We start from the raw sequence: 14,090 nt of genomic DNA, 5'->3' as shown, positions 1-14,090 counted from the left end.
CGCCGTGCTGCAGGGCGGCCCCCTTGGGGGCTGCATGCTGGACCCAACACAGGTTTATGGCCCCGATGAAAGCCTTCGGGCCGGAATGGGTTCTGGAAAATTCTTTCATGCCATTGTGAAGAGAGGAAAAATAAATAAAAGAAAAACAGAACACATTTCCGTTCATTTCAGCATGAAAAGAGCGGTGCTGGAAAGGTGGAGAAGAGGAAGACAATTATCTCCACTGCTGTTCCAAAACAATTTCTATGCATTTTGTTACAAACCACCAAGTAATCCTCTGGTTCACCCCAGACATGAAGTCATTCTTGCATCTAAATGGAGCATCTTGTTTTCCCTTCATTGTGTGCTCCTACATCTGTGTGCATGAACACCATTTTCCAAAATCTAGCGGCATCGTGGTTTTGGATCAACTGGAAAGGAAACAGAATGAAAGCCCAGAAAACCGAGCAGCTTTGCCTTGACCCCGCAGGGCACGGCCAGTCCACACGAGCCGCTTATGGCAGCAGTGGCCACCGCGGAGTGGCTGACCCAGCGGCAACCTCCCGCTTCTCCACCCTGTGCTTTGAGACCTCCAGCTCCGTGCAGTCCTGCTCACTCTGCAGGCGAAGGAAAGCGTTTAACAGAAAGTTGGTTGGGCTTTTTCTTCCTGCTCTGAGCCAGCAGACACCCGCGCCCGTTATTGTTTGCGTGCACCAGCGAGCCGATGGGCCAAGGGTTAGTGGGTTAACAGCGACGCAACGTCAGGGCGTGGAACAAGGGCTGCAGCTCTGATTGCGGGTGTAGCCGTGCACCGGCCCCAAGTGACAGCCCTTTTGCCCCCGCCCGGCCAGCCTTGGCCGCCCGCACGCTCCTCCCACAAGCTGTGCAGCCCCATGCAGCAAACGGATCAAAAAATGCAAAGCTTGAACTTCTGCAGTTTAAGCATGGGAATGTTCTTATAAAAAAATCAGCAAAAGCTTTTATAGGGTGCTGGCAGCACAAGCAAGCCATGTGACAGATTGCGAGGCTGAGGCCGTGTGCTGGCACCCCCCTGATTTTTAATGTACAGAATCACGCAGCTTTCTCCAAGGACACTTTGCACTTTGTTTGGCCTTGGCAACCATCAAGTTAATAGCAACGGTGCTTCCAAAAAAATAAAATCCTAACCAAACACTGACTTTTGGCAGGCAGGAAAAAAATCTAAGGCACTGCATCACTTGGAGCGTGCACTGTTTAGAGCTAATGCACAATTTATGGCTCCAGCAATAGCCTAACTGCTCGCAGCTGCTGCCGCCCCCTCACGCCCCTGCCTCTCGCAGGAGCAGATCCCAAGGATGTGCCAGTGGTGGGGCCTGGGGCTGTCCCTGGGGACAGGGTCCCACAGGGCTGGCATGGATCAGGCGGACAGACGGATGGACTGATGGATGGATGGAGTTTGGCCCCTCAATGCGAGAGTCTCTCTGGAGGAAACTGCAGCGAGCTGGGGGCGAGGCCTGAGCAGTGGGGGAGAGAGGGCAGGAAAACCGCAAGGCACTTGCGCCTGCTAAAAATGATTTCCACCTAGTAATTTTAGCAGCTGTTGTGTCCCTCTGCCTACCTTCCCGGATGAATTTTAAGTAGGAGGTGAGTGAAAATGAGAACGGTGACAGAGTTTTTCCCCCCCAAACCTTTGCATCTGCACATTTTTAACTTTTCCCTGACCCTGTCTTAAAGAGGCAGTCATTCCCCCCACACATACCCCCCGTTATATGTTTTCTTTTTTTTTTCTCTCATGATTTGTAAAAAGAACGGGGCATTCAAACCAACGTTGCTCTGGGTTGTTTGCAATTAATGACCCATCAGGGGAGGATGGAGCCACACCAGAGCCCCTGGATTTGCCCCTACCCTGACCTTCCCGGCTCAGACCTTGAGGTCTGGGATGTGGATGCAAAAAAAAAACACAGCTTCCTAGTACCAGGGCGACAAAGCAAGAGCCAAATGTGCGATACCATTGCTCAGCAGCAGAGCCAGGCTCTAAAAATAAGCCACTAAGCCATAGCGAGCACGGGCACACATCACGCAAGACACGTGGCACAGTATCAACCAGGTGAAGAATCGTCCCCACAGCGGGGACACGCAGCCCAAGCAGCAGCTGCAGGGCTGGGAGCCCAGTTACCTGCTCGGTTATGCTGCTCTTCCCCAGGCCAGATGGGATCTGAACGTTTTGCTGGATTCCTGCGAGATGAGGGTGTTGGCTGCGCTGCTGAGTAAGAGTTTGCCTCCATTCTTCTCAAACTACATCAGTCCCAGTGATGACCTAACTTGAAGATTTGTTTACTTAACCGGCTAATAAATAATGAGCAATTCAGAGTCAGTGTTGACCTCTGATATAGTTGCACTGAACTCAAGTAGACAACATCAGCAACGTTTTTCGTCCAGCCATGTCCCAGGACACCTCCTTCAGCTCTGACAACGGGCAGCGGGTACTAATAACCTTCTGCTCTGAGGTGCCTCAGGCCTTTCTCCATTTGAGCATGGCATCTGAAGTCAACCAAGGTTGTTTCCACTCAGATCCCCTCTACCAAAGCAACCTCCTGGTGCCACACTCAATTTCCTCCATATCCCCTCATCGTCCATCCATCACAGTTCGCAGCGGGGTCCTCCTGCACCCCAGATCTTAAGCTGCAGCCTCGCCTGGCCCTGCTGCCATCGTCCTGAGCACAGTGTGAGGGAAAGCACGCCACTTGGTTGCTGCTCGGCTCTCCGTGGCTGTGTCACCTCCTTCCCCGGCTGCAGCCTTTCTGTCCTGCAGCTCCTCCAGGCCTGCCGTGCCAGGGCACAATGTACTTTTGGCCTGGTTGCTTCTAAATTGGGTTGAAAGTGTCTGTCCAGCTACAGTTTCTCAGTTTCTATAGTTTTCTACAGCAGCAGAACATCCAAATTGTCCTTGAATTGCTATATAAAATGACTTTTTCTCATTCAAGCAGCTTACTTCTTCGAGGTCCTGATTGTTGACACGCTGCTACCAGCAGTGCATGCATTGCAACAGCAGGCAGGACCCAGTACCCCTGATGCCTTTTCTTCGAAGCATTTAAACTTCATAAACAAACACAGATAGCCTCAGTCTCGCACCAACAAAAGCAATTTATGTAAGCAGAAAGCCTGGAACGTAGTTAAACCCTGAGACTAAACAAAACCCTCTGTGAATTTGTTGAAACAGCTTTGCCACGCACACTTTGGTGTTTTTTTGGCGGGGGTCGGTTTGTGCTTTGCTGGGGACACCCCCGGACCTGCACACGGCGGGAGCAGCTCGGAGGGGAACAGCCGCTCCCTCCCTCCACCCGTCCCGCAGCCGGAAGAAGCGAAGCGAAGCAAAACGAAGCGAAGTGAAGCGAAGCAGCCGCTTTCGGCACGGCGGAGCCCGCCCCGCACCGCCGCGGCCCTCAGGCGCCGCGGCGGCCCCGGCCTGCGCTGCGCGGCCTCGCGGCGCCGCCCCGCGGGCAGCCGGGGAGCGGCAGCGGCGGTGCGGGGCCCGCCGGGCCGGGCCGGGCCTGAGCGGCCGCCGTGAGGGAAGGGGTCGGGGGGGCATCTGCCGCCGCCCCGCTCCTCACATTGCTCCTCAGGGCATTCGGGCTGGGAACGCTGTGTGAAATAAGCAGCAAAATAATCCGGACAGTCACCTTTGTACACAAAATAGACTAGCAAAGACTTGGTTGAATCGCTCTGGTGCATCGCTCACAAGGGACTCCAGTACCTCAGGGCCCAGCAGTGGTGCCACAGCCCCCCTGCCAGGGAAGCACCAAAGTAGCAAAAGGTGGGGATGGGGACAAAGAGGCCTCACACTGTACTTCAACTGCAGGGACAGCCCTCTTTCACACTTTAATATAGGTGTGAATTCTATTATCTCCTCTAGAATCACTCAGCTGCTTCACACTGAACCATGTTCTGAATTGCTCGAAGATCAACGCTTTTTTACTGGAAGAAAACAAGGAAAGCATCTATCCCATTGGGATTTCACATCTCTATCATCTTCAAAAGTCATTTTGGGCACTTCCTTCTCTCAGAGTTGAAATGGATTAACTTCAAAAGTGAGAGCCCTCTTCTGTCCCTGGCAGAATTCATTACTGTAACAATTTTGCCCTGATGAAATACAAAATCCCAGAGTGAGGAAGGCACAAGCAGATGCTGATGTTGCCTAACTCTTCCTGTTCCAGACTGCAGCCTTCAGGCTGACACAATGATGGAGCAAGGCTGCGAAGGGAGAAGCCTCTTCTCCTGCTAGCTGTGTGACACACGAGGACTCCTAGGAGAGGGGCAGGCACCCAGGAGGCAGAGAGGTACACCCAGGAAGAGTTACTGGCAAGGCTGAATTCCACACTTACCCAGGAGCTGCAAGCCCATCTTCGGACACATGCAGTGGACAAGCAAACCAAGGCCAACAGCCATGGGACAGGCCCCCAGCATGCTGAGGTTCTGCAACCCTGCATCCCACCACACCACCACTGCCACCTCTGGCCCTGAGCTCAGGGGTAACAGTTCAAGCTGTAGCCCTGTTGTCACATATAGGCATATGGCCTCAGATGTCTTTCAAGAAGCTGGAAAACCCAGTCAAAGCATAATTCGGAAAAAAAAAAATACCCACCCAGTAAATTTACATTTCCCTCATCATTATCTCTGCAGCTGATGGAATAAGCTGGACATTTCAGAGCTGCAAAGCTTAGTACCATTGCCCTGTCTCTTGATGGCCATTTCTCTGGAACAAGGTGGCTTCTGATAACCTGCAGATCAGACCCACTGCAAAGTGGATGTAATAGAATAGCCCAAGTGAACACAACAGGCTTCAGCACCTCACATTCCTGCTTCCAGGTAAGCTCCCAAAGTCTTGTTTAAGAAAGGGAAAAAAACACCTTTTTGTGGTAGAACTGCATTTAATTATTTTTCATATACAAATTAAGAGAAAACAATCATATCAAATAGAAATATGCCAAAACAGCACAAATTAATATTTGAAAAATACTACAAAGATAGATGAAACAGGAAAGAATAAAAAGTTTGTCAATTCCATTTTCTGTTAAATTATTCTCAGAATACTACAATGTACACACAAGAATGCAGCCCTCAGTGGAAAAAATTGCAGTAAAGAATAGCTTTAAACCCATGTATTAGCAGAATGCAGTGGAAGTAATCACAGTTGAAAAGAGCTATCACATTTTATTTTTCTCTTCAGTAACAAGATTATCACACAAAAACAGTCAAGTGCTTTTCCCACAAGCATTAATACTTCACAGCTTTAGCGATTCTAAAAGTAATATTGTGAGGTTCCAACAGTTGTTACTGCTCAAGGACTCCACATAAAACACACTGGTTTCTACAAATGAAATGTGTTTATCTGATCAACTGAATTCTCTCCTTCTCATGCATCAAGCACAACAACAATGATTTTGCTGCACCCAGGCGGCTATGTGACTCCATAGTGCCCAATTCTGGAGATGTATGAGAAGGAACCATAATCCGAGATGGGCCAACTTTGCAGGACTAACAGGACAAAAAAAAAAATCACTAAAACCTATTTCTCACTCAAGCAAGCTCATTACACTCTGATAATATTCTTAAAGTGAAAAAATAGCTGATCTATTGAGTACTGTGCTGTATTCTTCACAAAGACATCTCGGAGCAGAACTGTACTTCCAGTAAGTTCACTGTTGGATAGTAGAAAAAGTCCCATCATCTTTTGTCTCATTTGTAGCCTTAGCGAACTGGTAGAGCTCTACCAGCGCGCTACCTCATCTTAAAGCAGTTTACTTAACCCAGAAGTCAAATTGCTCCGCTGAATCAAGTAAGGATCAGTTCAGTTTTAAACAGTGGTCAGACTACAGAAACTGACAAATTAAAAACCCACAACCACACATATTAATTCTAGTGAAAAGACTTGAAACACAGAAAGAAAACATTTGATGGTATTGTTGCAATTAGTTTTGAGAGCATTAGTTAGTATCATTTTTTAAAATGATGAGACAAACAATAAAATAGATGACTATTTTGGAACCAAAGGGAACATGGTGTTTCTCAATTTATCTTTGATCTATCTGTCAATTACCAAATATTTAGTTATCAACTCCACCACCAATTCTAACACCCACAGCATCCAAATAGTAAGAACGCTATTAACAGGGCAGTCAGATATGGTCTCAGTTACCACACTACTTCTTTTAGAACACAGTGGGAATCTCTACCAAGAGACTGTGGCAGTGACTACCAAGGTACCTTGGTTAAAACATGTTTTTATTAAACATTTTATGCTTTCAAGCAGTATTATTCAATAGAAGTATAAAAGTAGGACCAAGTTAAGTAGAAAATATGGCTCCATAGGTGCTACTCATGGGATCAGAAATGTTTTGGTTTTATGATCCATTTTTCACAGCATTGAAGTCGTCTTGAATGGCAGGGCAAAAGGTTATGACAGCTGGCCACAGTCAGTAATAACAATCTTTTTGGACGTCTTTCCACTCTTGGAACCAAAGCTCTCAATTTTTTTCACAACATCCATTCCTTCCTTGACATGCCCAAAAACGACATGCTTTCCATCTAGCCTGTAACAGAAATAACAAAGGCAGATTTACATAAAACAACAAAGACTGGACCAAATCACGTGCAGCAAAGGGATGTAAACAGATCATCATAGCTGTTACCTGCTGATCAACTCTGATTATGGGAAAGGGACAACTGCACTTGCAGTGACAAGAAAAACTTTTAGCTCTGGACCTTGTACGTGTTATGAGGGATAGGGGCCCTGTTTTGTTGAGACTCATTCCTTACAGCTTTTCCGTTTACACCAAAGCACAGAAGTGAAGTTACCCTACCTGCAACTATGATGTGGCACGAAGCACGGTGAGCTAGGCCAGTCTGCGTGCCACACACACTGCAGATATGCTAGTAAAGCCCCTCAAGCACTGCTCCAGGTTAACACATCCTCAGTCACCAGCACAAGTACTGCATTTGTTCGAGTAAAGCAGACTTAACTAGTTGCCATCAAGTCCTGTCCTTAAGTTTGGTGGGTTTTTTATTTTCATTTATTTATTTTTTATTTCTGTACCTGACCATTAGATTCACTGAGTTCTGTTTTATGCTTGGACCACAGAAAACTGGACATCAGTGCACAAAGCACTGAAATAAGCTAAGGAAAAGAGAGGTGCACTAACACAACTACAAAAGGGACAGAAATTCAGACAATTTATAGGGTCTTATCTGTGTCTGGAGTAGTATCAACTGCATGTAAAGCTACTTGTTACCCTCACAGCCCTTCCTCCCTCAAGTGGCACAAACCCATCTGTTTTCCATTACAGTCGAGTAATGTGCAAATTAAAAATCACAAACTAAGAAAGCTAAAAACCCTCTGGTTCTAGGCACCAGTTCATTAAGTTGATATGCAGGGCTATGAACGTACCAGTCTGTTTTTGCAGTGCAAATGAAGAACTGTGATCCATTTGTATTAGGTCCTGCATTAGCCATCGAAAGAACACCTGTAACAGCAGCAGGTTATTAGGTTGGTATGAACAGCATGCCGTAGAGAAGACAATTTTCTTCCACATATTTAGATTAATGGTAGACAGACAGAAGACATATAAGATGGTCACGTGATCTCCAAATGACTGCTGACGCCGACTTCTTGCCTTGAACTATTCCCTCCAGCCCAGCCTTTCTTCTTGCCACAGCCAGAACTGTGGTAACAATTATTTGTACATGTCCTGTATGTAATTAATACCAGGTAACCTCTACTGTGTTTCAACAGCAGCAGTAGTTTCTTGCTATGAGGAAGTAACAATCCCCAAAAAAAAAAGAGTTGGGATTTCATCAGATGTGTCTGCATGGGTTTCCCTTTATTTTTACTAGGTTTCATTTAATCTTATAAGGATGTGCTTGTGTTAGATAGATAAGAAACCTCAGAATGCTTTATTTCACTTCTGCAATAACCATTCAAGTAAAAATTAAACTCTGACTTAGGAAAAAAAGGAAATCAAAGTAGCAATTTGATCTTGGTAGAGTTTCTAAGTAAAACACAAAACAAAAAAAATTAATGATCTTGATGTTGCATAGTCCCTTTTATGTAAGGAACAACATCATCTGTTATGGGCTGACATATTTATGCTGCAGTCTACAAATAAACACATGCCAGGGACAATGTACTGTTAAACTTCAGTAACATTTCTGTAACTACCATGTGCTCCACATATCTAAAGATTTTTTTTTTTTTTAAATCTTCATTATAGGTTATAGTCATCAGAAGGCAGAAAGAATATGTTCATTTACCAGGTCCTACATGCTTCAGTATGAAATTTTCATCTTGAAATCTACTTCCATAAATGGATTTTCCACCAGTTCCGTTATGATTTGTGAAGTCACCACCCTGAAATAGAAATGGGTATTAACTTTACTAGCACACATAGCATTATTTTATATCAAAAACGATGCTATCAAAAATGTACTCACCTGCTCTCATTTAAAAGTAATAAAATTAGCAAATTTTCTCAAATCTCAGGTTAAAAATGAGTATGGTCACAGCAGGATTTAAAATCATGTAACTAAAAGAAAATGTAAAAAAGCTAAAAGCAAATTTCTGCTCCAGATATTGCTGATATTCTCCAGTTGATGTCTCTATCTCGAACAACCACCTTTCTGTATTACAAGTCTTGTTCCCAAAAGTGATGCAGCAATTCAGCAGTGATTTTAAGAAACACCTCAAATGCCTCAGAGCAAATACACCCAAATATATTAACTCAGGCAAGCCAGGGAAAATCCCACATCCCCCCCTCCTCCCCCCCCCTTCTCCCAAGAGGGATAAATACCGGTCAGGTTTTCCAACATTACTATTCGCTTCTTCCACCTTTTCTTGCTTAAGTGCTGAGAACTGGCAATGCAGCACTGAGCAGCCACGTCAGTTTCCCTTATTCTAAGTGGACAGACACAAGTACCTTTCACTACAGCAGGATGACTTTGCTTTCTAGATTTGGATAGCCCCACTCAAACTCACAGGTGAGCTGACAGATAAGTGAAAGACATTCAGAATCTCTGGCAGTTGTAATCCCAAACTTCTGTTTTTATTGTTTTTATTCAAAGATGTAACTGAAGAGGCCATTCCTCTTGAAAACAAGCCACAAAAGTCAGGCCTTATACAGTACCTTTTTCTTTAGCAAAACACAAACCACTGCAGTAGATTCTCATCTGCATCTCTACCCCGTGCTACATCCAAGGTGTTCTACACTGCCCTCTGCCACATGCTGCTTGCTGGCATAGACCCGACTGCCTCTCTCAGTTTAGGCACAAAACATAACCAAAAGAAAAAAAACCCCACACCACAGCGACTCCCGAAGGCAGCTGCCAAACACTGCTCCCAGCAAGCTGCTGTCTCCTCTCCTAGAAACTAGGCTACCCAGGCTGGCACTCCCGAACTCCCTCACGTGGCACTCGTGTTTCCATTCGCACCCCGCAATCCTTTATGGGCTATGTTACAGCAACACCTATGCAATCCCACAAGTATGCTTCACATGCTGGGTGCCATATGGAGGCATCTTAATTACCAAGTCACAGCCATCATCTGGATATGATGAACTCCAATTAGGCATACCGATCACCTGAATCATATTAACACTCCATCTCAACAAGTGGAAGGGCTTCTTGCTTGTTTCATCTTGCTTAAAAGTATGTGGAAACCTATGACAATATTTCACTTCAGTAATGACTACTGAGTAATTCCTGAACATTAATTCATCATCTCACTGCATCCTAGTATCCTCATTTTGGGTCCATTTGTGGGGACGAAGGAGGGAAGAGGCAAGGAGGACCACACTACACAGAACTTCACAAACTAGAGGTACAACTTAGGATTTCTATCTTTCTTACATAAATACATTTCAGACCCCAGCAAGACCATTAAATTGTGTCCCTTTGTCAGCACCACAAAAATGATGTTTTCATTTCAAAGGCAAGAAATTAGTTCCTTTACAGCACACCTGTACCCCGTCTCTTAGCAGAAATAGGTCATACAAGGGTCTCTTGTTCAGACAGCTGTATTTTTTAAGTTAAAGAGGATGGGAGACCACCACAGTCACCAGTTAATAAAGCCCACTTGTTATGACCTTTATCTCAGATTGTTTTCAAAGCCATACTACAATGCAATGTAGAGAAGAGGGGACCTCTCCTAAGGGAAGAGAGGACCACTAGGAATTAAACAATTCAGTGCACTAAAACAGCAGAAATCCCGTTTATCTGCAAAGTGCAATAGAAAAAAGACTTTCAAGAAGGCCAAAAAAACCTGCTAACCAACTTCATTTTGGAATTCAGAAAGGTGTCCTTTAAATAAAAGGAAAATCTTCTTTGTGTGTGCCATCCCAAAAGTTTATCCTAACTAATCGTTTTTGCTCCCTCCTCCCCTCCACATTAGCAAGATGTTGAGGAAAAAAAAGTTTTTTCCCCAATGAAACACATTATTTACTGTGAACAAATTATGCTACTAAGAAGAAAGAAGGGACACATTGTTTTCTTAGCTTACTCAGCATGTAAGGTTGCTTCTAATTCTACTCACAAGCGAGTGCCATTCATCAAATATAACCCATGCTTTAGTATGCTGCTATAAAAGCTGTGCTTTAAGCCATTTTTTTTAAGACAGCCTATACAGAATTTGCATTTATTAGTACAAAAGATTGGCTGAGCAACAGCCAGAGCCAAAAGAGCAAAAACACAAGCCACACTGTCACTTGTTCATTCTGCAGTTGGCAAAGGTTATTACAGCACAGCCACTTGAAATGTTACCACTAGTCTAAAGGGTTCTAAAAATACTTGAATAACATACAGATAATTTTAACAGTGAAAGAAAAACAAAGAACAACATTACCTGGCACATAAACGAAGGAATCACTCTGTGAAAAGTGGATCCTTTATAACCAAATCCTTTTTCACCAGTACAAAGAGCTCTGAAGTTTTCTGTGAAAACAAAGCATAAAACAGTATGCTCCCATACATGACACATAATAAAATCGAACACAATTAACTTCACTAGGTCCCAAGTTTATACACTTCAAAAAGTCTATTATATCTTTAAAGTATTATCAGTTGGTTGTTTTCATCCTCAAAGAAACACTGCTAAAAACTACAGAAATAAAGCAAACCAGGGTACAAACAGAATCCTTCTCCCTCGCACTGCCCTTGGATTTTGCTGTTATACCTTACCTACACTCCCGAGCCCCACCATTCTGGAGTCAAAGACTGCATTTTCTGCATGTTATGCCTTTGTTCTCATATTAACTGTGGAGATGATGCTTTTCCTTACTCTGTTCATCTACTGAGAACTGAAAGAAAGCTACAAGTTTTTCAGAACCACTAAATAAGCAATAAGGAAGGAAGCACGTGGAAAAACACAAGAACTTTATAACCTGAGTGCACTAGTTAACTAGTGACGAGGAAAACAAAACCCTGTATGTTGTTAGAAAGCCCTACCAGAAGGAACCATTTGTGGGTTTCCCTTTCCAGTTTGTTCCATGGTTTGATTTTAATGAAAGGCAATTCATTTTCAAGCATAGTTATTCGCCACTGGTAAGCCAACATACGGCCTATACGCAAATTCATAGAAGCTACAAAATAAAACTATTTGAAACAACAAACTAAAACCCTAGCACTGTTCTGACAAAGTTCAGAACATATTTCTAGATTTAACAAATGGGGAAGGAAGATGGAAATAGTTTCCCTAAGTCGAGAGAATATTCTTCTTCCTGCCATTTTAAGCGTGAAATTCTCAAGGTGATGCCCTACCTGCTGTCTTTGGAACGACATCAGCTTTCAGCTGTTGAAGAAAAAGAAAAGGAAGAATTAGTCAGGTTTTACACACATACGTGCACTGAAAAACTTGTGTGTGGTGAGTGCAATTGAACCCTTTTACCTAAATGTGAGCTATCAGAACCCCCAAGCCATCCCCAAAATCTGCGAAATTCCAGGTACTGATTCGGCTGATAATTCACAGCATCCTCTCCTATGCAAATGTTGGCTACTTACTGAACGCCAACTTGAGTGATGTTTAAGAACTGTCCCAGTCGACACAACAGCCTTACAATAACCACGAAGAACCTTTAGGCAGGACCTCGGGGCTCGAGGCCGCGGCGGGGACAACCGCAGGGACCGAGGCGTGCCCAGCACGGAGCCACGCGGCACAACCTTACCGAGAGGTCAAGGAGAAAGGCGCAGAAACTACCGCTGCAAACCGACTCACGACAGCCCGGACTGCTGACGCCGACCCGCCCGCAGCTCGTTACCGACCCCGCGGACAGCCGGGGGCCGTGCCCGGAGCAGCCCCCCAGCCGCTGCCCTCCCCGCCCGCCCTTGGCGGCGCGGCCCGGCCGGGTGCGCCTGACCCCGCTCCCCGCCCCGCCCGTACCTCCAGCACCACGCGGCCCAGCGGCTGCTCGTCGGCGCCCACGTCCAGGTAGACCAGCGGGTTCCGCGGGGCGCCGGGCCCCGAGCCCGAGCCGCAGCCGCGGGCGAGCCCGGGCCGGGGCCGGGCGCGGGGCAGGAGGCGGCGGGCGGCGCTCAGCGCCAGCATCGGGCCCGGGGCGCGCAGACACGGGCGGGCCGCAACGCGCCGCCTTTTATCGCCCTCGCGGGGCGGGCACTGCCGGCCTCCCGCCCGGCCTCCCTCACAGAGCCGCCTGGCGGCCCCAGCTCCGCACCTGCACTTCGCCTCCTAGTCCAACCGGACGTGTTATTGGAACAGGGAGCTTCCAGCCCCGTTCGAGTCCTCTTGTCAGTACAAACGGCAGCTGAAAGGGACTTCACCAATGGCATTCGCTGCCTCCAGAAAGCTGTCGATCGGGTCCTGCCCCGACCACAAAGTTCAGGGCAGAATCCCAACGTACAGCCACAAAAGACTGAGAAACACTAGATGAACACAGGTTTTTAGGCAGGCACGCCAAAGAGATCCATACCTCGTGCCAATTCAGTGCAAGTACATCAGAGGAAAATTTAACAAGAGCTTTGAGACAGCGATTCACAGCTTCCAGGTCATTGGACCTCTCTTAACCCTGAGCATCAGCAGCAGCCACCTTGGCAATAATTGGGAAGCTGCCCTTCGACAAATCTGCTCCCCATTGCATCAAGAATCTGCTTCAAAGATTGCTCCATTAGCTTTACGTAATGCGCCCTACTTCTTGTACTGGAGGAAACGAGTCTTACCCAGCTATGTCATGCTCGGCATGATTTTTAGACCTACATCTTTGCACCTCCCAGTCATGTCTTTTCAAGACCCGAGTTGCAGCCAATTCAATCACTACTTATAAGAAAGCTGTTCCGTGGCTCTAATCACCTTTAATGCCCTTCTCCAAGGTGTTTCCAGTTTTATGATATCTTTTTAGAGATGAGCGGATCTTTGCACAGTATCCAAAAGAGGGGTAAACAATGAATTTGTCCATACAATGCCATAACGGTGTTTTCAGTTCTGTTTTCTATTCCTTTACTAATAGTTTCTTCTACATGTTCACTTTCTGGCTGGCCTTGAGCATTTAAGAAGACATTTTGATGGACCTTTTTACCATAACTCTCAACTCTTGCTAAGTTGAAACGGTGAACAGAGCCACTTATATGGAAAGTTAGGACTGTTTTTGCATTACTTCATTTGCATTTATTTTTATCTGATACTTCGTTGCCCAGTTGCTTAATTTCATGAAATCCTTCTTCATTTCTTTACAGTTGGCTCTCATTCAAACTATCCTAAATAAAGTATCATCATCTACAAAGCAAGTGCCTATGAGAATCATCTGGTTTGGTTATGAGAAATTCCAGTTGGTATTTATAGCCAATACAGCATATAACATTTAGAAAACAGCAAACTTCTCCTAAGTGATAGGTAGGGCAAGGGAGATGATTAGCAATTTTTCTAAATCTCTCAAATGTGTCCATTACCGTGGGCTTTAGGAGAGAATCCAGAGAACAATAGAAGCAGTAAGAGCTTTAGAAAATATATTAGATATCTGTAACATATACTAGACAAAAGGAAAATACCTATCCTTGAGATTCACAAGTGGAAAACAGGGATAAATAAAAGCTTGAAATGTTTATTTGTCTTCTCACATTTAAGTACTGGGACTTAGGGG

At 45.4% G+C, this 14,090-nt stretch overlaps 1 protein-coding gene across 2 annotated transcripts; it reads right to left on the bottom strand.

Annotated features, from left to right (window-relative positions):
* Window positions 1-4,866: 4,866 nt before the first annotated feature.
* On the bottom strand, window positions 4,867-12,594 carry PPIF (peptidylprolyl isomerase F). Of its 2 annotated transcripts, none has more exons than XM_080598363.1 (6): window positions 12,380-12,594; window positions 11,761-11,791; window positions 10,847-10,935; window positions 8,266-8,362; window positions 7,403-7,478; window positions 4,867-6,548 (listed from the first exon to the last, which is right to left on the bottom strand). In XM_080598363.1, the coding sequence occupies exons 1-6, from the start codon at window positions 12,542-12,544 to the stop codon at window positions 6,413-6,415; spliced, it is 594 nt and encodes a 197-aa protein (XP_080454489.1). In that variant the 5' UTR covers window positions 12,545-12,594; the 3' UTR covers window positions 4,867-6,412. The 2 variants fall into 2 exon arrangements, with proteins under 2 accessions (XP_080454489.1, XP_080454490.1); XM_080598364.1 differs by lacking the exon at window positions 12,380-12,594 and adding an exon at window positions 12,165-12,177.
* Between the last annotated feature and the right edge of the window lie 1,496 nt (window positions 12,595-14,090).

This window comes from Anser brachyrhynchus, assembly GCF_964034855.1.
Source record: "Anser brachyrhynchus genome assembly, chromosome: 6".
Taxonomy (NCBI): domain Eukaryota; kingdom Metazoa; phylum Chordata; class Aves; order Anseriformes; family Anatidae; genus Anser; species Anser brachyrhynchus.
Note: the sequence above shows the minus strand (reverse complement) of the source record. Positions and strands in the feature narration are given on the sequence as shown.

Bases quoted from the DNA above. Each gene is read 5' to 3' on its own strand.
- PPIF (XM_080598363.1), bottom strand. From the start codon at position 12,544: ATGCTGGCGCTGAGCGCCGCCCGCCGCCTCCTGCCCCGCGCCCGGCCC. The intron at 8,363-10,846 runs GTAATGTTGTTC...TTTCTATTTCAG, and splicing joins TTCCTTCGTTTATGTGCCAG to GGTGGTGACTTCACAAATCA. The intron at 7,479-8,265 runs GTAAATGAACAT...CTGCTGTTACAG, and splicing joins ACTGAAGCATGTAGGACCTG to GTGTTCTTTCGATGGCTAAT.